Source organism: Phalangium opilio, unplaced genomic scaffold (genome assembly GCF_054372755.1).
Source record: "Phalangium opilio isolate 3A_F unplaced genomic scaffold, DU_Popi_V2 ptg000079l_1, whole genome shotgun sequence".
In the NCBI taxonomy this organism is placed as follows: Eukaryota; Metazoa; Arthropoda; class Arachnida; order Opiliones; family Phalangiidae; genus Phalangium; species Phalangium opilio.
Window position 1 is genome coordinate 6,130,732 of NW_028324187.1, and position 23,020 is coordinate 6,153,751.

A 23,020-nucleotide genomic window follows, 5' to 3' on the forward strand; every position below is an offset into this window, starting at 1 on the left:
TGTATGGAGCCGCGGTTTCATTACCCTTTGGCCCGAACTCCGTAGTCGTCCTCTGCTCTTTCATACGAGAGCGCGATTCGCTTAAATCTAAAATCGATCCTTGATTGGCTAAATCCAGCGTCCATTTTCTCTTGTCAATTTTCTTCGTCTAAAGTATGAAAACCCTTACTTTATAAAAATTTAATTATTTTTGAGCCATTTAAGTGCATTTAAAAAGAAATTCAATTGTTACCTAATTTTTATATTTATACTTTTATTTTCAGAAAAAGCTTTAAATTTCTATTATAGCAGATATAAACTAAGCCTTGGCTCTTTTGAGGGGGTCAAACAGAAAAGGGGTCAGCAGTCGGCCATGTTGAAAAATGGAATTTTAAGTGCGATAGAAAATTGCACAAATAATTATAAACACAGAAAAGCCGTCATATTTCAAGATGAAATTGAAATACACATAACTTATAATGATTTATGTATCATTTCTGACCAAATTTGTGAAAAATTGTCAAATGACACATTATCAACAGAGCAAAATGGAGTTTTTTGTCTATTAGAACCATCTATATTAATCCCTCCACTTATTTTGGGGTAAAATAATACTTAATCCGAAATTAATCTCCAATTTTTCTATAAGTGGTTGGGGAGGGGGGTCCTTTTTACGTCTATGGATTATACACCCCCTTCCCCCCCCCTACTTTCTTCTTGACCACCGTCCGCCTGAAGCAACCCTTTATTAAAAATGTAATCCTTTCAGAATATTAAAAGCCAATATGTATTTTGCGTTTGTCAACGTGAACGACTCTTTAAGAAATATGAAAAATATTTCCAAGTATTTGTCGATAAGATTTGCAGTTTGCACCAAAGAACTTTTAGTTGTAATTAAAATTTTTGTAGCGCCCCCCCCCCTTTCCGAACACGTCACTAATTAAGTGTATTTATAATTATACGCCACAGAATTTAAATCTCAATTCAGAATGGAGGATTTCACAAAAATTAATGACTCAATTTGGAGAAATTATATTTTTACATAAAATTGACAATTGTCAAAAAGTGGAAACTCGGGAAAAAGATTTGAAATTAATTTATGTAACACAAACTTCAGGAACTACAAAAAATACGCCGAAGATTATACAAGTTCCTGAACAATGCATTCTACCAAATTTAGTACATTTCCAGTAATAAAATACTCTTGGAATGCAACTTTCTAAGTTGCTCAAAGACTATTTCGTCGCGGCATTCATTATATACTAAAAATATTTATCTATACCTAGATCAATTTTTAAAATCACCGAAAACGATGTAATCCCATTGTTAGCCCCTCTAACGTTTGATCCGAGTATCGTAGAAATTTTTCTGGCGTTATCTGCGGGCGCTACACTCTTAATTATTACAGAAAGACTTAAAAAAGCCCCAAATTTATTATTACAAGCCCTAACACACGCTAAAATCACCGCATTACAAGTAGATACTTATTAAAAAAATATGTTTGTTTCGAATTTCCTTAAATTTAATAATTTTTCCAGTGTTGTCCGTCACTTTTGCTACGTTTTGGAAAACGAAACTTAAAAAATTACTTATTTTCTAAAAGCACCAGTCTCAGATTCGTAATTTTAGGCGGAGAAAAATGTCCTAATGTTAAATTTCTAAAAGATATAAGAGAAAATGGGAATGAGACAAAATTTTACAATGTTTACGGTACAACGGAGGTTTCTTGTTGGGCTTCTACGTACGAAATAACTTTTCAGGAGGAGTTAGTAACTTAATTATAATGTTAATCGCAAATAATTAAAGTTAAATCTTCCGTAGAGATGAGATACCAATCGGTGTTCCGATTTTAGAAACTGATTTTGAAATCAGAAACAATCTAGATAATTCTATAGATTGTGGGGAGTTATTTATAGGTAAATCAACGTTTTTGGGGCTGATTATAGTTAATTGTATTACATATTGATTAATTATAGGCAGCAACACTAGAATTTGTTTAATTAATGATGAAAAACCATTAACACTTGTTAAAAATGTTAAAATATGGCGATCAACAGGCGACTGGGTTGAAAGAATCAATGGTCAAATTTATTGCAAGCATCGCATAGACGATGTCGTTAAATATAATGGGAAAAAAATTAACATATCGTCAGTTAATTCGACATTAGACGAAATTAAAAATTTGGAGAGTTACTACGTCATGTATCACGCTGAAAAGCAAATCCTTATCATTTTCGCAATGAAAACTGAGCTTGAAAATGATATAACTCGAGATTCGTTAATAAAAATTGTTAGAGATAATCTAGATATTAAAGTTCCTATCGAAGTATATTTTATGAAGTCACAAATTCCCGTGACGTATCATGGTAAATTTAATTTTACCATCGATAAACAAATTGTTGAAACATCAACATAGCGTTTGATTTTGCAGGAAAAATTGATACGAAGTTATTGATAAAAATATTTGACAATAAGAGAAAACTTAAAAATAGTTCCATGTTAAACACTGAAATTGTCACAGAACTATTTTCTAGATTGTGGAGGGTTAGTTATTATAGTTTACCAAGCCACTCAAATACTATAAAAAGTACCTTAATTTAGGATTACACAAATACTATAAAAAAAGTATTTTATATCTGCAATAATTTAGGATTACACAAAGACAAAAATAGAAGATGAAATAGTAGAAAGAAGCAATTTCTTGCAGTATGGTTGCGACTCAGTCACCGCAGTGCAATTAACGATGGACGTGGAACACCACTTAAATCAATCCTACCCTCTTTTATTGGATAAATTGCTACATTCTGATTTTAAATCAGTTTTAAAGTACTTGAAACGTACCGATTTTGAGGCGACAGACACACCAACTTCAATGTTAACGAATTACAAAACTGAATTAAGTTTCCATCGCAAAATTAATGTGTCAAATTGCTACCAAGCTTTGAGTCGAGCAAAAATAAAACTCAAATGCGTGTGCAGCCAAAACTGCGTAAAATCCGACTTAATCAATGAAAATACACAAAATATTGACGAAGTATCAATCAAAATTAATTTAAAATGGAAATTTGATCTTTCCAAGTGTATCGATGCCACACCTTTAGTCGTAAACTATCAAAGGTATATTTAATTTAATTTAATTAAAATTAAGTATTTAAATTGAAATCTTTAATTTTTGTAGCGGAGATAACGCGATTTTCATTGGTTCGCATTCAGGCATATTTGCAGCCATTGATTTATTAAGCGGTTCACCATATTGGTGTTTGAATGTTTCGGACCGTATTGAATCCTCTGCTTGTCTATCCAACGATGGCCAATACGTTCTATTTGGTACAAACAACCTAACCTAACCTAACAGTTCACGTGTGACCAAAACGTAACTTTTCCTATCGATAGGCTGTTACGACTACCATCTCTATTGCGTTTGTGTCGTGAACGGTGAACTAAAATGGAAATTTAAAACTGAGGCCGAAATTAAAAGTTCACCAGTGACAGACCCGACAAAAAACGTGGTCTATTGTTGTTCACACGATAAAAATCTATATCTGTTGGATATTGAGGTTGAGGTTTTAAAGGAGTTAATTTCACAGCTGAAACTGCGTCTTAATTTTGTTAAATTTCAGACTGGCGTGATGCTAAAGAGTTTAAGTATGGGGAGAGGTAGTCTGTTCGCCTCACCTGCCGTTTATTTAGATCCTTATTTAGTCTATGTCGCTTCGTTAGATGGTTACTTGTCCTCAGTTGATCCAGTAATGTTTAGTACCATCAGGAGTACATTATAACCGCCCAAAATATAATTTACTCCTGGTACCAATAATCACTGGAGCCTTAGTTACAATTACTTACCTACTTAGATTACTATGAAAGTAAAAAATTCAACCAACATTGGGAAACCTTTATTTTCCTCGCCTCTGTGTCTAAAATCCGGAGTTTGCATCGGATGTGTCGATAATTACGTTTATTTCTTTAACCATGATGGATTACGAGTAATTTTGAAATCAATTACGCCTACATACTTTCGCGAAAACGTAACGCGTTAAAATACCATTTCATTTTCTACTCTCACAGATTTGGAGTTACGATTGTGGGAAACCAATTTTCTGTAGCCCTTCATTGACCGCGAAAGGCGACATTCTAATCGGTTGTCAGAACAACTCCTTACATTGCCTAAACCCTCAAAATGGCTGCCAAAAATGGTGCCTCGAAGTTGAAAGTCAAGTTTATGGAACCCCAGTTTCGTTTATTTGTAAAAATCGGCCGTTGATTGCATTCGCATCAACTAAAGGAACTATTTATATTGTTGATGATGAAGGACGTTTAATTTTGAACGAAAAATTACAAGGAGAACTGTTTAGTTCCATCATTTACTTTAATGGTTACTTGGTTGTCGGTTGTAGAGATAATAATGTATATTGCTTCGAGATTACTTGAATAAATAACATTCTACGAATAATCTATGAATTGATTTTGTTGACGTACGATCTCTTCTTGAATGGCGACATCAAGTCGACCACATAAGTTGAGTTCCTCTGGATTACCACATCGGAACATATTTTGTAATTCCTCAGGATCCAATGGATTAACAAATTCTTTATCCTTTTTCGTTTCCGGTTCGATTTCTTTGATAACTCGACAAAATTCGTGACTAACTCCTTCCAAGTGTTTCACCTTTGTTTTTGTTACGTTTGAAATGTATAAATTGTGTTTCCAAGTGTTTACATGTACAATATACATCGTGTACACATCAAACTCACAATTGTTTCGTGTACATTCCGTTGTCGAATTGTTTCCTCGCTTTCCTGAGACTGTTTCTCAAGTCTTACCAATAAATTGTAATAAGGGTTTATTTTTAAACACAAATTTTGGGTCTCGTCTTCGTCGGAACTGGTAAAGTGTCTAAAAGAAAAACAAGTTGGGAAACCAAAATTAACCAAAATAAATCTCTCCGAGTCGAGTCAGGGGCTATCTACCCTATTAAGAGGTTTTTCTTAAATAATTAAATAAATATAACTGATATTATTGATTTATGTAAACTGCGAACGCGGTTCGGATATTGCGAATAAGTTTGTTCCGATTTGCAAACAGCGAACGCAGTGACAGACACACAGACAGATTCGTCCAGAGTAATACCTCTCCGTGACGGCATCGTCACTCGGAGGGGTATAAAATAAACAATTAGCTACTGTCCTAATTAAATATTAATTAATTACTTTTCATTATTGTCTGGATAAACATCGTCATCTAAAATTCCTCGAACCTGCGTAATTGTTAAAAGATTGAAACGTGTTCCTAATCATGAATTCCATGAACAAACCTGCATAATGGTTGAACTTTTAAATAATTCATCGTAAATTGATGTCGCATTAACTTTTGATTTTATCTTATTTTTCGCGGTACTTATTCTTGGTGGTTTTGTATTTAATTCATTGGCAAAAACCCAAACTGACGTATCAGTTTCTACCATTTTGTATTTCACATAAAATTTGATATTAAAATTTCATTTTTAATTATCTGCAAAAATAAATAATATCACTATCTGCCCGAATTAAATTTAACTAAAGTAATTAAAATCAGTAAGAAACAAGTATTATTTAACCAAGCAACCAACCAACCTTAGACTGTAGACAAGACCTTCAAATTGTTCCCGATGTGATAGGCTACTATTATAGTATTTGAGTGGCTTATAAAATCCCAAATAATTTCCGCTGCAAGAGTATAGACTACAGAGCAAAGGGAAAGCAAAACCCCAACAATAACTTGCCTGTTGCTAGGTGTTTAGCATGTATTGATTTTTTCCTCCTTCAGAATTCACTTCACTAACACTAGCCTATAACCAAATCAATAATAAAAACCACTAGGGTACCTTCCTTCCCTTGTCTAGAACCTAACATATTCCCTAACATAATTTAATTACAATTTAATTAATTAAGGTATAATTATCAAGAAAGTATTTAATAATCCCTTTACTACAGCGCATGATTCTATGATAGTTAATTATTAACATTAATTATCAAACGTAAAAGCATATTTTTCTTCTTTTAAAACGTATTAATTTCCTTTTTATATATATATATATTTATATATATATAATATTTTGTATTTTAATTAAGCCTTTACTATTTATTTATTTATTTATAATTATTGTACCATATTTAATTTAAACTTTATATCCTTTTTTTGTTTGTCTTCGATAACTTTAAACGTACGTTCGATACATACCGTAATATCGTTAATTACGTTACGATCAATGAAAACTTGGTATAAAACTACAAAGGACAGTTCGCACAAAATTATTATAATTTTCAATTGTTTTTTTTTTCTACTTTTATTCAAACAGGGAGACAAAAAAATGTGTACATATTTACAAGGGAGGTTATAGCTTTTTCTTTTTATTTTAATCAATTTTCGCCGCACTTTTTTACGTTTTTTATCGTAAAAATTATCATTAACCTCGTTCTCGTTTTAATCAAACCTTCAATTTATATATTTTTTTTTTTTGGGGTATATTTTTTTTTCGTTTTTTTATATAAGATCATGAACTGTACATTTTTTTAAAGAAACTTCTCTACATTTTCATTTTCAATATTTTTTTCTGTGCAATGCAATGCAATTATGGTTAGGCTAATTTGAATCATTTAAACCAAAAATTCATATTAGGTTTAATTTAATTTAATTTAATTTAATTTAATTAAGATTATTCGCGGTAATTTCTTTTTTTATTTTACATGATAAATGAATGTTTCTTTACTCCCCTTCATTAGCGTTTATTTTTAATTTAATTTAAAATAAAAACTGCCGGTGATTTTGAGATTCATCTGACAGTTATCGCTTAATATTTGTTTGTTTGTTTGTTTGTTTATTCAACGTACCCCTACTCATATGACACTCTAAGGCGTTATTTATTTTTTTTTTTTTAATTACAATATGCATTTGTATTTTTTTAATTTTTTTTTTTAAATATATAAATTCTGTACATTTTTATCTGTATTTAATTTTTTTTTACACAAACACCTTAATAATAATAAATTTTTTCCAATAAAATTTTCCCATAAAGGTCTGAGAAACTCACCGTTAAACACACGATTAATTGCAATTAACATTATGATATTAAAATTAAAATTCAAATTCAAAAAAACAAATCGTTTGCGCGATAACGATGAATTTAGTTTGAATTTTTTTTTATCTCCCATCGTCGTAATAATAATTTTTCTCATCAAATGATTAAAAAAAAAAAAAAAAAAAAAAAAAAACCATGGAATGTCGCGCAAAATTGAAATTGAAATTGACATTAGTTTTAACTGCAATTAAATAAATTTAATTAAAAACAATGAATGGCGTAAATAAATAAATGATTCGAACGAAAAACGAAACGAAACGAAACGAAACGAAACGGAGCCACAACCTATACATTGTTAGTATTTTTCAGACCCAAAAGATAAAATTTTAGGGGAAAAAATTTAATTTGATTAATTTTAATCGTAATTAAAGTGTCATTTAAGTAAGTAAGTAATATTAGAAGAAGAGGGGGAGGGGACGAAGGTAATGGTGTGCGCGTAAATGTAGTCTAAAAAAAAAACAGATATCAAATGCTTTCGTGATAAACGTTAATGAATGATGAAGGATTTCATTTATATTGTTATTTAATTTTAAATATTATTACTTTCATAATAATTAATTAATTAAGGGTTAATTATCGTTAAAAATTTAGAGGAAAAGCGGGTTTCCTTTAAAATATAGAGCTTGGATTAAAAATCTACGAGTAAGAAAGGTTTATAACTTTATATATATTTATAGGTTGATTTTGTTTCTCTTCGTGAGAACAACGAGGTAAGTAACGAAAAAAATGAACGAACGAAACAAAAAATAAACTTTTTTAAAATATATATTTTTTGCTTTTTGTTTTTAATCCATAAGTTTGAAGACGAAAAAAAAAAAAAACAGTCAAAACTGAACTGAACTAACCTACTCATAATTTACGCCAAATTCTCATTTTCATTTTGTAGACGTGAAACAAAATATAACAATTATTAAGGTAAGGAAATGGAAGGAAAATAAGGAGAGAGACGGAAAGAAAAAACAAGAACCAAACTTATGAAACGACAGAACAATTGTTCCTTCCCGTAAGCAGGTCGGGGTGAGGGGTTTGTTTGTTTGTTTGTTTTAAACTGTACAAAAAAAAAATTCCGTAAGTTATATTAAGTTCAACAATACTATACAATAATTATTTATCATTTTGTAGAAAATGTACGTTGATTTTTTTTTTTTTTTTTTCATTTACTTTCATTCAACGTTGGGGGAACATTTGTTTGTTTGTTTATTTACCTATAAGCACTGTATTTTGGTTTTTACTCCACTGTTTTTTTTTTTAAATATTTGTTTGTATTATATCATGATATAAAAATTATTGTAATAAAATGATATATATATATATTTTTTCTTCAATGAAAAAATTAAGTCTTTTGTTCAGCCCCAAAAAAATGTTTGTTTGTTTGTTTGTTTTTTTTTCCTTATTTTATTTTTTAGTAGTACTTTTTTTTGGTCATAAATTTTCATCATAATATATATATTTAATTATTTATATTTATTTTAATAATACCAAGTGCTAACGATTAACTTCATTTTATCATTCTTCATTGGTTACTTTTTAAAAATCTTTTTTTATAATATATATATATATTTATATATATATATATATATATATATATATATATATATATACGCACCACAATCGCGTTAAAGAAAGTTGTTCAACGTTAAGTTTTTTTATTCACAGATATTTAAATAAGTGTTTTTATTTATTTACCACTCGTTAACTACAAATTTTCCACGAATTTATTGAGCTGCTCTTCGTGCGTTAATTGGGACATGTCCGTGTCATTTCGACCAAGATTTAACTCTTGACTGGCGGGACTTTGTAGTTCTCTAGCCATAGATCCGTGAGGAGGACCCGGATTAGTCAGTTGAGGAAGCATCATATCGTTGTTGGTCGCTAATTGATCATTACCGACAAGTCCTCCTGGATTGGCTGTAAGGCTCGGATGGGGAGAATGTGTAGGAGCCGGGTAATGAGGCGAGGGCACCGGGTGTTGGCGCGGAGATGGGATTGGTTGTTGTCGAGGGGAGGGAATAGGTCCTTGTTGACTACTTTGGGTTCGAGGGGAAGGAATAGGTTGTGGCGACCGCACCGCCTGGGCTAACTGAGCCGCCGTGGGAGGAGGAGATCGGACTTGCTGCATCAATTGTTGCGGGGAGGGCACCGGATGTCCCATCATGGCTTGTTGGGGGCTAACGGGGGGATGATTAGGGGAAGCCATTTGTTGCTTCAACTGTTGCACCTGTTGAGGTTGCATTAACTGCTGCTGTTGTTGAAACTGTTGAAATTGGGCGGCACCCCCGGGATCCCCCGCAAAGTTTTGTTGGTGGGGGTTAAAGTTGACAGGCGGGTGCGAACCCCTTTGACGTTGCGCGTAAAGAGGGGCTTGGGGTTGAGGAAACTGACTTTGTTGCTGTTGCTGCCTTTGCATGTTCATTAATTGCTGCTTAGCGAACCATTGTTGCTGTTGTTGTTGCTGATGAGAACCCAACTGTTGAGGTCCCAATTGTTGGGACAATTGTTGATTGCCCAATTGCTGGGGACCCATTTGTTGAGGTCCGAGTTGCGGTGGACCTAGTTGTTGATTACCTAAATGCTGAGGTCCCATTTGTTGTTGAGGTCCCAACTGATGGGGACCCAATTGCTGAGCTAACTGCTGAGATGGTCCCGCTTGATTCGTCACCATTCCTTGACCCCCCATCATTTGTTGCTGCTGATGTTGGGCGGCCGCCGCCGCCGCTTGTTGCTGCTGTTGATGAGCTGTCCTTTGTTTTATGAACGCGGCCATTAAATGAGGGTTCGATTTCAAAATGTGAAGCACTTGTTGCTGTTGTTGTGGCGAGGTAGGCGATTTTAACGTTTGTAAAAGTTCCGACAATGCTCTGGGGACCTGCGAGGCTGGTCGAGGTAAACCTTGGCCAGGAACGCCTGGCGGAGGTCCCAAAGCCCCACCCACACCCTGATTCCCTAAAGAGTTCACCATGGAGTTTCTTAACTGGCCACCCGGCGGCCTAATACCCATTTGCGCTTGTTGTTGAGGGTTGCCCTGTTGAGCTTGTTGAGGTTGTTGGTTCGGCTGTTGAGAGAGACCTTGCATACCTTGTTGGTTATAACTATTATAGCCGGTTGAAGAGTCCCAATTACTCATATTATTGCCGAGCATTCTACTCTGAGCCATATTAGGCGGTGGTTGCATTTGAGGGGGCATGGGTTTTTGCATTTGTTGCGCCATTTGGGGATTGGGAAGCATACTCGGGTTTGGACCAGGTTTCCCGACAACCGGGTTTCCTTTACCGTAACTAATAGCCGCCGCGGAAGCCGCTATACGAGGAACTTGTTGCCGAGCCGCTGCCGCCTGCACTTGTTGAACCGCCTGCAGGGCTCCGGCCGGAGGTCCCGTCGAGGTGGGCTTCATACCGATTCCCGGTTGAGGTTGATGAGGTGGGATGTGAGGTTGAGGAACGGGAGATGTTTGATTAGGAGGACACGCCGCCCCACCGCCACTATTGGCTCCCGCGCTATTGGAGCCACCGCTATTCCCGCTTGGACTAGGTTGAGGCGGCATAGAACCGGGCATTCCGCGATTTGTCATGGTAGCGATACGCCTCTTCAAGATTTGAGCCTGCTGCAATCGCTGTTGCAGTTGTTGCTGACGCAACTTGTGTTTGATGTTCGGACAATATGGAACCAGACATTTGGCCTCCTATCATTCGCAAGTACAATAAAATAAATCTCATCTTTAATTCTCATGTCAAAACGTCTTAGAACCGCGCGAGAAAGCAATTAAATCAAAGCTAATTCGGGACTACTACAAAATTTTCGCTACCGGCATTGCATAATTTACGCAGAAACAACAAATACAGGGCTCCCAGCGCTTAGTGCACAAAAAATAATAGGTATTATAGGTCTGAAACGCCAAAATTATAGGATATTTATAGGTCTGAAACGCCAAAATTATAGGATATTTATAGGTCCAAAAATGATCAATTTATAGGCTCAAACATATGTTATGTAAATTTTGTACGTTTAAAATTACGAATTATTGGAGTTTTACAACAAGTATATTATATATTCGAGAGTAGACTAGAACTTTTAAACATATTTATAAAAATATGATCAATGTTTAATCTACTTTGGACGAGTAGTTAATAGTGTAGCAACTAAATAATTTACCATGAAATTTTTATAGTTAACTACCTTACATTTAATTATTTTAAATGTCCGACTTTTATTACGATTTTCCCTGACACGTTTAGGCCCAATTGTCATTATAGAGAGCTTTCAGATGGGATAGTAGTGCGTCACGCCCTCCCAAGTCGTACCGCTATTCTGGTAGCCATATTGGTTGGCCTCAGCTTCATTCCTGCTTTAAACCCACCAATATGGCAGTGTAAATTATGTCAAGAGACTAAGCTTCTCCCCCAACTGAAAGCTCTCTATCCTAAATAACTAAACAACTGCGTTTAAATCGGCTTTTTGAATATTAAACTTTAAACATTGAGGAGCGAGCGAAGCGAGCTCCGCGATTTTTGTGTCTGATCAAACGTGATCTCGCTAAAACGACGTTTAAACCGTCACCTCCGACCTCCTCAAAAAAATAATCAAAAATTTTGGATTGTTTTTTGAACTTTCTTAGTGTTTTTAAACCAACATATCCAAAATATAGGTATTATTGGATAAATTTACGAATTATAGGTTTTTATAGGATCATTTCGGAATTATAGGTATTTATAGGTATTATAGGTACTCTGGGAGCCCTGCAAATAAATAAAAAATATCCTAAAAGTAATTGTCCTACCTGACAATGTTTCGCGTGATAACAACAAAGAGCGATGAGTTGCTTGCAAATAGGACATCCTCCATTATTCTTCCTTTTGCAACTCTTGGCGTGTTGAACCACCCTCTTCATCTTTTGACAACTGGGCAGTCGACAATTGGCGTCCCGACATTGACAAGCGTGTACCAAAGACTGAATACATCTCTGAATGGATAGCCTCCTCGACTCTTGAGGATTCGTCTGTTTCTGGTCGGTAGTTGAAGAGCCATCGTCCAAATCCAAGCCCAGTTTCTCCATCTTGTGAGGATGACCGTCTTTATCATAGCAAATTATGCAGAGATCAAAGTCCTGAGAGAAAACACAAAAACAAAATCCAAAATCCAAAATTTCAATTTGACTGTCATTCCTCCGATGACGCGAGAGACAGAAAGGCTTACGTCGCATATCGTGCAATGATATCTCGTTTCTACGTGTGTTTTGCAGTTGTTGCAAGTATAGACGAATCTATCTTGTCCTTGATTGTGAAGTTCATAGAGCATAGCCATACTGGAGTATTTAGCTCGCCTAAGAGAAGAGAATTCGTAATGTTTTTCTCGGGCGATAGTCAAAAAGGCGTCACGACCGTCCATCAGATCGCAATTGATGAACGGATCAGTGTCCTGGACGGACGGAAGGCTGGCTGCCGCTTGAACAGAATGTAAACGTATCACAAAAAATACCTGTCAACACAAAAACAACAAACTCCGTTAATCCCTGGAAGAAGTGATCACTTTGGGCCTTTGCTTTGAGAATACGCACTTCTTTATGTTTCTCCATAGTAGAATAAATTTTTGCAGAGAGATCATTGCCAGTGTTGGGAACATTGGACTTTTTATTATTCTTCCTTTGATTATTTTTATTTTTGTTGGACTTGGATTTATTTCGTCCGCTCTTTTGACCCTTTTTCTTATCGGCTCCTTCAAGCGTCTCCATATCTCCATCGCCACTATTTTCCGAAGTTGCCGCCGCCGCGGCTGCCGCAGCAGCTGCAGCCGACGCTTCCGCTTGCTTCCTTTTCTCTTCTTCCTCTTGGTCCAATTCCTTGATACTTTCCTCCAGGACATTGGGCCAAAAATCTCCTTCAAAGTAAGGAAGTTCCGCCGCGTCTTTAAGATTGTCTTCCGTCGCTTGTTTCAATATATCCTAAAAAATAAACGTCGCTTCCTGGTTACCTTCGTGATCTTCCCTACCTACAAAGGACTTTGACGGACTTACCTTGTAATCTAGGACTATCCTTTCAATGATTCCCTTATCAAGCATTTTCTTGTACCATTCTTGTAGTCTCTTAGGTTTAGGAATCTTTTGTTCCGGTGGATGGCAATGGAAGATATAATCGTCACCTTCGCTAGGAGGACACGCCCAAATATGGGCCATAGTATACCCTAACTGTTTAACGTAATCCAAATAGCCTAAAAGGATCTCGTGGTAAACGGCGGTACGATACTGTTTAGGTCGAAAAAAGTGTACACTGTCCAGGTAGGCAATATAAACTCGCCTGGAATGAATGTTAGTTAAAGGTTACGTCAAGTCCTTGTTTAAATAGCTTTGAACTTACCTTCTGTTAGGTTGAGGACAATCGGAACCGTATTCTTGGACATGCATACCAAAGAAGCAGACATCAGTACCATCAATATCTTCAAAGGCAAAGAGGGCTTTTGCCCGATAAGGAAACTGTTCAGGCCATTGTCCAGTTTCGACGTATCTGGCCCTCATTCCCGGTTTGACTTCAACAATCTTATCGGAACTGGCCACGACTCTTATAGTGACTTCTCCAGCGCCCGTATCTTTCTTCTTAAGGAAATTGTTGACTCTATTCTCTATGTAGTTTCCTAATTTAGTTTGAGGTAGCCTCTTCGAATTAAGTTTATTCTCTTTGCGCTTCCTTCCGCGCGCCTTCAAACAATTCTCGCAAGTAAATCCTTCAGGCCAGATGGTGTCCATGTGAAGCGCGCAGATTTGATGAAGTTTCCTTCCGCATTCGTGACACTCGACAAATGGTTCCAGTTCCAAATGATCGTTTTTCATCTCGACGAACTGATCTTTGCGAATTGTTCTGCAAAGAACGCGACGTTTAGACAATAAAGCTTATACATACCAAAGTACTTCAACTGACTCACAGCATATCGGAAGATTTGCAGAAAGATTGAGAAACTTGTTGGTTATTTTTTCTATCCTTTGGCGTCATCAATTGTTGCCAAAAGCTGCGTTGAAATGAGCGAGAAAAAAAATAACAGTTAATTTTTTAACCCCCGCTGCAACCCTTTGGAGGAATCTACGTATTGTTGGTATGAAATGGTACTTACGATTGGTTGGCGGGATCTTCTCCAAGCGTTACAACATCGCCTGGTATTTCGGAAAAGCATTTTTGACAATACGTGTATCTATTTTGATAACTCCAATATTTCGCGTCACGTGGTATGGTGCACAATTGTTTTCCGTAACAACATAAAACTTGTGGTTGAAAAACGAACTTGCGCCCGCAACAATATCCCAAAGATTGCATCACCGGATCAATTTCTTGTTCAAAAACCTCGGAAAGTTTCGTACAGTATCTATACACTCGCGAAGTTTTTCTATTGTAAAGCCAGGCGTTATCGAACATGAGCCACACGTCATCGACGTATTGCCACGGATTGGAATATTGTCCAGTATCTAGTTTCCTTTTTATCGTATAGAGATCCATGGGTTTTTTCACAATATCAAAATAATCGGGAATTTGCAACAGTTGCGGATCAACCGGCTGTCGAAATGGTAACGATTCCGGATCTTGTTTGTAAAGTTTCTCCAGGGTGGGCATTAAAGCTTGACGTAGCTCATCGGGTTTAAACACTAAATGGGTTTAAAACATCCCGAATTAGCCTTATTCCTTTATCAGCGCCATCTACCCATAGCGGCGACTTTGAGAACTACTGTAAGCGGCAAGCCAATCAGATGTCGCTAAAATCTGGTGACGTCATTTTTGGTAAGACCCGAGAGTGCCAGTCAGTGACGTCACCAGATTTTAGCGACATCTGATTGGCTTGCCGCTTACAGTAGTTCTTAAAGTCGCCGCTATGGGTAGGTGGCGCTGATCAGGAATAAGGCTAATTCAAACATAAGGGCAACAAGAAATAGAGGGGCTAACCACAAACAAATCTCTACACCGCGCGCGCACGCAAATTACGCGGACTTGAAATGAAAAATGGATAAAAATGGACAATGCTTACCTTTCTTATTGGGCTTTGGCTTGGAAGATGAAGTGGAAGTGGTCAATTCGGGCGTTTCCGTTTTAACCTCCGCGGTGGCACTATCACCACCACCGCTGGCGACGGAGGCCGGTGTGGCTGGTTCTTCCTTAATGGAAGCGGGCTCTTCCTTAATGACCGGTTTCTGATCACCTTGAGAAGCGTTATCGTCCGCCATCTCTCTCTTAATGTCAGATTCGCTTTTAATTTCCATTTTAGGTTTAATGTCCTCGGTATCCATTTTCACGTCTCCCGCGTTATTTTCGTTGGCGGGGACACTACCCGTCATGCTGTTACTGTCCATACACGCTCCTAATTTTCCCAGATTTTGCTTCCCAATGGAGATCCCGCTGGTAGGCGGTGCCCCAGTTGGACCGGTGTTACCACCTCCACCGCTTGAGCTAAACGGGGTCATTGGTGTCAAAGACCCTTCGCTCATAGTCGGGGTCGTCAAAGTCTGCGATTGCGTTGATTGCAACAAATCCGTTTGCGGTTTCCCACCACCGAGTTCGGATAAGTTAGGCTTAACATCGTCGCAACTGTCCTCGCCATTTATTCCAGATTTCATAGATATCGCCAGCTTATTACTTAACTGCGTAGATTCCTGCTGTTGCAATTGTTGCTGAAGTTGTTGTTTTTGCTGTTGTTGCATTAATTGCTGGGATTGAGGAGTCGATGGCGTTAACGGGCGTGATAAAGTCGTACCAGGAACAGAGGCGGCCCTAGGAGGTTGCTGAATGGGGGGTTGTTGAGGTTGGGGTTGCGGTGTTGACGATTGCGGGATACCGTGAGGATGGTTCAAAGCTTGCAACCCCGTCCCACCTCCCGCTCCCATTTGGGGCGATAAGTTACTGGATTGATTCTTGTTCAGTAATTGAGCGGCGAGAGTTGAAGGTTGCTGAGATTGTTGTTGTTGCGTTTGCTGTTGCATATTAGAAATTTGGTTGTTATTGTTGTTGTTTGATAAAATGCCACCACCTTGGTTGCTATTGGAATTCATTCCACCCAATTGGTTCGATTGCCCCAAAAGCTGTAGTTGTTGCTGCTGCTGTTGTTGTTGCAGCTAAGGTTGTAAACATTGTTAAATTTAATTTAATTTAGAGATAACTGATGGTAATTACAAATATTTACTCGGAACATTTATACTTAAGCATTAAGTAATTAAACAAGTACTTTGAAAAAACAACTAACCGAAAGCTGCCTCGCCTTTCGTTGGTCAACAAACTGAGGACTGGCGGGTTGTATTCCAGCTGCATTAGCGTTGAACTGGTTGTTTAACTGCGCCCCACCACCAGTCAGGGATGCTAATGGTCCATCTACCAAATTGGCTGAGGCCAAGGAAGCCGGTAAGTTCGAAGACATATTTGGAAAATGATTATTATGGAGGGAATTAGATCCTCCTCCCAATGAAGACAACGGCATGGAATTGCTATTGTTATTCGATGCTTGGTTCGGAAAGGGACTTTGACCCAAACCAAGGGCACCCAAGTTGTTGGGAATTTGATTAGGAGGAGAAAAGAGCTCTCTGGTACTTGGTGGGCCTCCCGGGATCGTGACATTAGGAGGCGGGGGCATTCTTTGTTGAAGACCGGGGATGTTCATCCCTCCTAAGTGAGGATGGTTCATAACGCCTCCCGTGGGTAAAGCTTAAGATGATAAAACTCGCGTTTAATTCTCCCATACTTACTTACTTAGACAGAGGCTGTGTACTTACAAGCGTTTTGCGGTCTGACAGGACCCGCGGACAAGGCGTTACTCAAGTTACTAGTCATTTGATGAAGTTGTTGCTGCTGCTGTTGTTGTTCTTTACGTTTTTGACGTTTCTCTTCCAACTCTTTTTGAATCTTATAGATCTTTTCTGCTAAAAGTTGGTAGTACTCTTCGCGACTATTGGCCATTTCGTACATATCTCCTTCGACCTTTCTGGCGTAGGCGACTAGATTGATCATACGCTTGTCTTGCAAAGCCGACAGATCGGGAGTTGGAAATATTGCTTGAACACTTAAACAAGGAAAAATTTCGACGATATCAAGTATAACTGTCACGAAGAGTTTCCCTGGTACATACATTTTTTGGACTAAATGATGCCTGAGATCTCTGGTAACTGACTGGTGCCAATCTTTGGCCATTCCAGTTGGCAATTGAGCCACCGACATCTGAGCTGAGGAAACCAACTGGTTGGCTTGAGAAAGTCCCCCTGGTCCAGACGCGACACCGTCTGGTCCTTGCAAGCCAGTGGTCACCACTTTTCTCAACAAAATGTCGTTGTCGATTTGGTTTAATAGACTGGGGGCGGATTGACCCGGTTGCAATTGTCCCATGGGTCGAATTTGACCCTGAGGACCTGGTAACGGCGGGGGAGTACTTTGCCTTCCTTGACCCAATAAGCTTAAACTTCCAGACGAACACTGATTGGCTTGAACATCGCTTACTGCGTTATAGGACATTTCATTAGCCCAAATGTCACCTACAGAGGGATAGGGACACTTACGTTGGCCAACTCCCATCGTTTGAGACCTGTTCATAGTGGAAGTATTTCCCGCCGCGTTGTACTGAAGTCCGAGAGCCGCGTACGCTCTCTGCATATCCGCGGGACCGGGACCTTGGTTGGGTTGATTTTGTTGCATGGCTAATTTTTATAAAAGGAATAAATTCGCTAAAGCCTCCGAGGAATCTTAACCCAAACATTTCGGCGTTGCCACTCTCTTAAATGTGGCAAACTCCGAGTTCCCTTAAACGTACCAGCTTGTTGTTGTCTCCGATCAGACGCTTGCTTTAAAGGCAAACAGACGGGACAATCCGACCTGGTGCAATTTTTCCAATGGGAAATTATTTGCCTAGAAGACGCGCAATGCGGTACGTGGCACGTTTTCCCAGCTTGACAAGTAGTCATATGGTTTAGAACATTCTTCATGGTTCGACAGTGTGGTAGGGAACACTGCCGAATTTCTCCATTGGCTTGACTTTCTCGCCTCTGGCACTTGTGCGCGTGCAATAACAAGACCAACTGCTGTTGAATGAGTTTCCTCTTTTCGGGATCAGCCGTTGGAGTAGGATTAGCCGAAGGAGCGCCACCACCACTAGCGTTTCCGGCGGAAACCGCCTGTGATGGCTGAATATTACCGAGAGGCATTTGATTGCCTTGAGGAACAGTCATATTTGGTGCTGGCATTTGTTGCCCATGCTTTAATTTAGAAGAGAAACGCAAAGACGCAAATTTTATTCCAGCAATCTCTGACGTTTTGGGGATCTTACGAAAAATCATACCAGGGTGACCAATAATATAGGACATAAAATTTAGGACAAGGAAATTAAAAAAAAAATATTGCCAGTAAGCAATTACAGTCAGGCGAAAAGATCTGGTCACCCTGTCATACGAAACGAAAGTAAAAACTAAAAATGACCAACGTACTGAAGGAAAACGTACTGAATCTATGGGAGATGGATAGCGTTGTGTTAAAGACATGGCCGAAGTAGTGATGGGTCTTTGCGCACCCACCGACATGGAAGATACCGACTGAAGACCGTGTGAAGGCGCCGAGGAAGTGTATCCGTGGAACCCACCCTGATTTTGGCCCATTTGAGAAATGGAAACCTAATTGGATCGCCACGTTCAAATCAAGTTAACAACCGAGCACAAATCAATGCGTTTCAACAATGCCACAAAGATATAGCAAAAGAAATAAAAAAACTCATGAGGGACGATCTATGCTTCAATCTCTTTCAAATGGAATATCAAAGATACTCAAAGAAGGACCCACAAAATGTTGTGTAATTTTACAAAGAAAATTACGAAAATTTTGACATTTCAAAAAACAATTATTTAACTCGCGTTAAAACTGTAAAAACACTGAAAAAACCCCTTAAATATAGATTTTAACTATAATGTTAACTTAACCTTAAATGAGATAACTAACATAGCTAGTATATTAAAGGGGAGAAGTTCAAATAACATTTCATTACACAAGGTTCTCATAAAATCCACCTTTTCATTATTAAACGAAAATGTCACGTAACATAACATTGCACGTTAATAGAAAGGCTTTTTCTAAATATAAATGGAAAAATAAATAATATAGTATTAAAAAATAATTATCATTTAATTAGTCTTAAAAACGAGGACTACTGTGCCGCCATTGGTTTAGAAGCGTCTCCTAAATTGAACTTCTCACGCGCGTGATCGAGTTGGCTATGCCCTCTCTCATTCGGTGGAAATTCAACCAATACCTTTAGGCGTAAGTTATGACGCCACCAAAGCAATGGCGGCGCAGTAGTCCTCGTTTTTAAGACAAATTAGAAGCTAATTATTTTGTAATAAGAGTTAATTTATTTTGTTTTTTATATTTTTCCTCTTATATTTAGAAAAAGGCCGTTCTTTTAAGGCATAATAATGTTATGTTGCCTAAAATGCCGACAATATTATTTTTTTAAACAGCAAGAACACGATACAAAAATACTACCAGAACAATTTAAAATTACTAAGTTACTAAAATTAACACGTTTATCATAACAAAAGCGTGCAAATCAAAATTTTCAAGCAATAAAAATGTTGTGTTCCTACCTTCATTATTGCAGCTGGTGATGATGAGTTAACTTGAGGATGTCCCAGGGCATTCTGGGACATGACATTTCCGTGACCGATGCCAGGTCCCAGTCCTCTATTAATTCCGAGCGCGTTAGGGTTATTAAGATTCATATGAGGTCCATTCATGACCTGGTTGCTACCAGTCAAGAGTGTCTGTTGCTGGGACATTGAAAGTCCTTGTGACAAAGTCTGTTGCCCAGGCATGGCCATTGAACTAGACGTTGAACTGACAGTTAAGGAACCCATAACGTTTCCTTGTGACCCTAATGGTCCCGTTTTGGAACCGACATTACCCAGAGAAGGAGGTAAACTGTTCATTCCTCCTGACTGGTTTGAGCCCCCGGAATTGGCCATGGTTAAACCGTCGTTGTTAATACTGTGTGGCGCGTTTGAAACCGACACTTTATTGTTTCCCCCAACATTTGAAGGGGAAGAAAGATTATTCGAATGAGGACTTTTAGCGTTACCGATATTGGCTAATGAAACTGAAGGACTAGGTATTCCTTGAGAAGAAGTCATTCCCGCGTGATTTGAATTGTTACCGGTCGCGGATTGCAAAGTTCCCGGCACATTTTTACTTTGCAATAACTGAGAAAGTTGTTGGTGTCTTTGAGGAGCTCCTCCTCCGGTAGGACCATTTCCACTTTCCGAATTTTGTATTCCCGAAGAGTCAACCGCACCATTTTGCATATTAGCCACTGAATTTAGTGTTTGAGATTGACTGGATTGAGTGATATCCGAGGAACTTAAACTTCCTGTTGATATCAAATCATCAGGCAAGGCGTCTTCAAATTCCCATATATTGAAATCTGAAATTATTCCAGTCATATTTTTTAGCGTCAAATAAAAGGTTTTAAAACACTGATAGAACAAACAACAGTTGAAAGACAGTAAATTTTAAAGGGTTTTGCATGTTTTACATTACATTCGTGTCTTTATTTGTCAGAACAGAGTGATTTTGCATTGAAATTTTGCACCAAAAATCCTAAACCAACGAAATTTTGAGCTCTATAGCCTAGTTTACCCGGAAACCTAGTAATTTCATGAAGTATTTCAAAGATATAAGATGTTTTACATTGCATTTGTGTCTTTATTTGCTGGAACAAAGTGATTTTGCATTGAAATTTTGCATCAAAATGCAGTCTTAACTCCTAAACCAATTTAATATTGAGCTCTATAGCCTAGTTTACCCGGAAACCTAGTAATTTCACGAAGTATTTCAAAGATATAAGATGTTTTATATTGCATTTGTGTCTTTATTTGTTGGAACAGAGTGTGATTTTGCATTGATATTTTGCATCAAAATGCTGTCTTAACTCTTAAACCAATTTAATATTGAGCTCTATAGCCTAGTTTACCCGGAAACCTAGTAATTTCATGAAGTATTTCACAGATATAAGATGTTTTACATTGCATTTGTGTCTTTATTTGTTAGAACAGAGTGTGATTTTGCATAACAATGCAGTCTTAACTCCTAAACCAATTTAATATTGAGCTCTGGAGCCTAGTTTACTGGGAAACCAAGTAATTTCATGAAGTATTTCAAAGATATAAGATAAGTTTCGAGTTAATTTGAGTGGAAGAATGGCTTCAATAAGATGTAAACATTAGACTTCAAACTTAGTAACTCTATAAGAAACGTCATTTACACGTGGATAACGTATTAAGGGAAAGATCTTACGTCTATTTTAATTCGCATTTAAATTAGTTTATAGGATATTATTGTTTTACAGGTATTTGAACTTTGATGGGAACTAATGCAATGAAGTTCAGTTATGAAATAACAGGAAGAAAAGGATCAGTCTTATAGACGTAATATGGGATTATAATGGAAATTAAATCGGTAATTAATAAATTATTAAGGATTTAAACGTTAAATTACGCGTAAGAAAGGTAACTTTGGGGTCTTAGAGGATAAAAATGCTTTTGGCCTAAATATAATCTAGGCCTAAGACTTCAGGGTTACGGACTGTGTGTTTACAAACGTAAAAACCAAGGCCAATCTTGATGGGCGAGGGTTAACAGTGTCCAGCGGTACAATTAAGTTAATTAAATACGAATAAGTGGGGTTACGAATTATTTGGACAAGGCTTAATAAAAGTAATGGTACCTGTGCTTTCCGTAGATGACAGCGCGGGGTCGGAGAGTTTCGCCCGCTTGTTCGGCGGTCCATCCACGAGATGGTCAGCCATGTTGGCTAAGCCTAATTCCGTTGATTATCAAACACGGTCTTTTAATTCCAATCTAATGAATCGACGGACGTTCAAAAAATTAAAGGCGAAAATAAGACGATAAAAAAGGCGGCGGCGGAAAATTTCTGCGGACATTTAATCGGCGCGCGACCGCGGAAGGTTCGGCATTGTACGGCATCGCCGCGCGAGTAGCAGCATCTTCCCGATAAATCGCATCTTCGCCAGTCCCCCATCGAACACTCGGGCCTGTGGTTTTAGAGCAGCGCGTTAGGCCTAGGCCCTACATTACGCGGGTGGACCGATTACATCGCGGTCACTACCGACCGAAAAATTGCTTTTCGGACGCGCCCGAAAACACACTTTCTCATTTTAATTTTTTAAAACGGTTAATGAACGTCTTCGGCAAAATGCGGGACACTCTCGACCTCTCAAAAAATTCAAAAAGCCCGAAACTGAAAACCTTGAAATTTCTAAGCCCCGAACTCACAACTCTATAATGGCGGCGGTAGATACTTTTTTTTTCTTGTCATACGAAAAATTTGTAAATAGCTTCGCGTCAAGAACCCGTTTAAACCTCAGAAGGAACCAATCCAGGCTATACCTACGCTTCCATCATGTACTTCAAACCCCGCCTCTTAATTGTACAGCTCCTCCTAGCGCTTATATAACCAACTATGTTTCGCTTAAACATTCCTATACCTTTGCACATAATGCCATCTGTGAATTTATAAAGAAACTACAAAGGACGGCCTTTACCTTAAAACACGGTATGACATCGTAGAACGAAAATACTCCAACATGCTCATTCTCTGCGGTTAAATAGTTCTTGGTTTACGCACATCACGTGGGATTGAAGATATCTTTTCATTGGTTATCAAGTGTAATTATTGCTCGGTTTCGGGTGCCCCCATACTGGGGTCCTCAATTGTGTTTATAGCACGAAAGGGACCCCATTTTGCAGATGACAATGAAACATATAGGATTTTGCCAAATTTAGGAACTTTTCGCCCGGGCCTTTGCTTTCTATAATTTTTGTTCCTCAGCGGATGATCGTATTTTACGCTGTCAAAAACTCAAAATGGGCTAAAATATCTAAAGTTTTAATCCGGTCTCCTACTCTCCTACATTTCCCAC

At 37.8% G+C, this 23,020-nt stretch overlaps 4 protein-coding genes across 6 annotated transcripts in view; 1 reads left to right on the forward strand and 3 right to left on the reverse strand.

Moving 5' to 3' along the window:
- The window catches only part of LOC149654451 (ATPase family gene 2 protein homolog A), a 43,250-nt gene that overhangs the window by 7,333 nt on the left and 12,897 nt on the right, over positions 1 to 23,020 (reverse strand). The gene's annotated exons all lie outside the window — the stretch shown is intronic.
- LOC149654452 (beta-alanine-activating enzyme-like) lies at positions 40 to 4,431 on the forward strand. Of its 2 annotated transcripts, XM_089845989.1 has the most exons (15): positions 40 to 153; positions 264 to 582; positions 749 to 869; positions 949 to 1,169; positions 1,266 to 1,455; positions 1,518 to 1,744; positions 1,801 to 1,895; positions 1,956 to 2,345; positions 2,411 to 2,523; positions 2,630 to 3,096; positions 3,158 to 3,306; positions 3,373 to 3,536; positions 3,600 to 3,725; positions 3,831 to 3,962; positions 4,045 to 4,431. In XM_089845989.1, exons 2-15 carry the CDS (start codon positions 353 to 355, stop codon positions 4,405 to 4,407), a joined length of 2,988 nt encoding a protein of 995 aa, XP_089702115.1. In that variant the 5' UTR covers positions 40 to 153; positions 264 to 352; the 3' UTR covers positions 4,408 to 4,431. The 2 variants fall into 2 exon arrangements, with proteins under 2 accessions (XP_089702115.1, XP_089702114.1); XM_089845988.1 differs by having other exon boundaries at positions 3,373 to 3,725.
- LOC149654453 (uncharacterized) lies at positions 4,420 to 5,912 on the reverse strand. The gene is made up of 4 exons (XM_089846005.1): positions 5,291 to 5,912; positions 5,187 to 5,233; positions 4,731 to 4,872; positions 4,420 to 4,644 (listed from the first exon to the last, which is right to left on the reverse strand). Exons 1-4 carry the CDS (start codon positions 5,438 to 5,440, stop codon positions 4,420 to 4,422), a joined length of 564 nt encoding a protein of 187 aa, XP_089702131.1. The 5' UTR covers positions 5,441 to 5,912.
- On the reverse strand, positions 6,267 to 22,792 carry nej (CREB binding protein nejire). 2 transcript variants are annotated; one of them, XM_089845981.1, is made up of 18 exons: positions 22,643 to 22,792; positions 21,805 to 21,938; positions 19,671 to 20,503; positions 18,522 to 18,704; positions 17,852 to 18,293; positions 17,601 to 17,738; positions 17,177 to 17,540; positions 16,824 to 17,110; positions 16,301 to 16,755; positions 15,092 to 16,172; positions 14,189 to 14,714; positions 14,003 to 14,086; positions 13,441 to 13,938; positions 13,101 to 13,380; positions 12,645 to 13,028; positions 12,284 to 12,565; positions 11,868 to 12,194; positions 6,267 to 10,772 (listed from the first exon to the last, which is right to left on the reverse strand). In XM_089845981.1, the coding sequence occupies exons 2-18, from the start codon at positions 21,884 to 21,886 to the stop codon at positions 8,790 to 8,792; spliced, it is 8,229 nt and encodes a 2,742-aa protein (XP_089702107.1). In that variant the 5' UTR covers positions 21,887 to 21,938; positions 22,643 to 22,792; the 3' UTR covers positions 6,267 to 8,789. The 2 variants fall into 2 exon arrangements, with proteins under 2 accessions (XP_089702107.1, XP_089702108.1); XM_089845982.1 differs by lacking the exon at positions 22,643 to 22,792 and having other exon boundaries at positions 18,537 to 18,704; positions 21,805 to 22,539.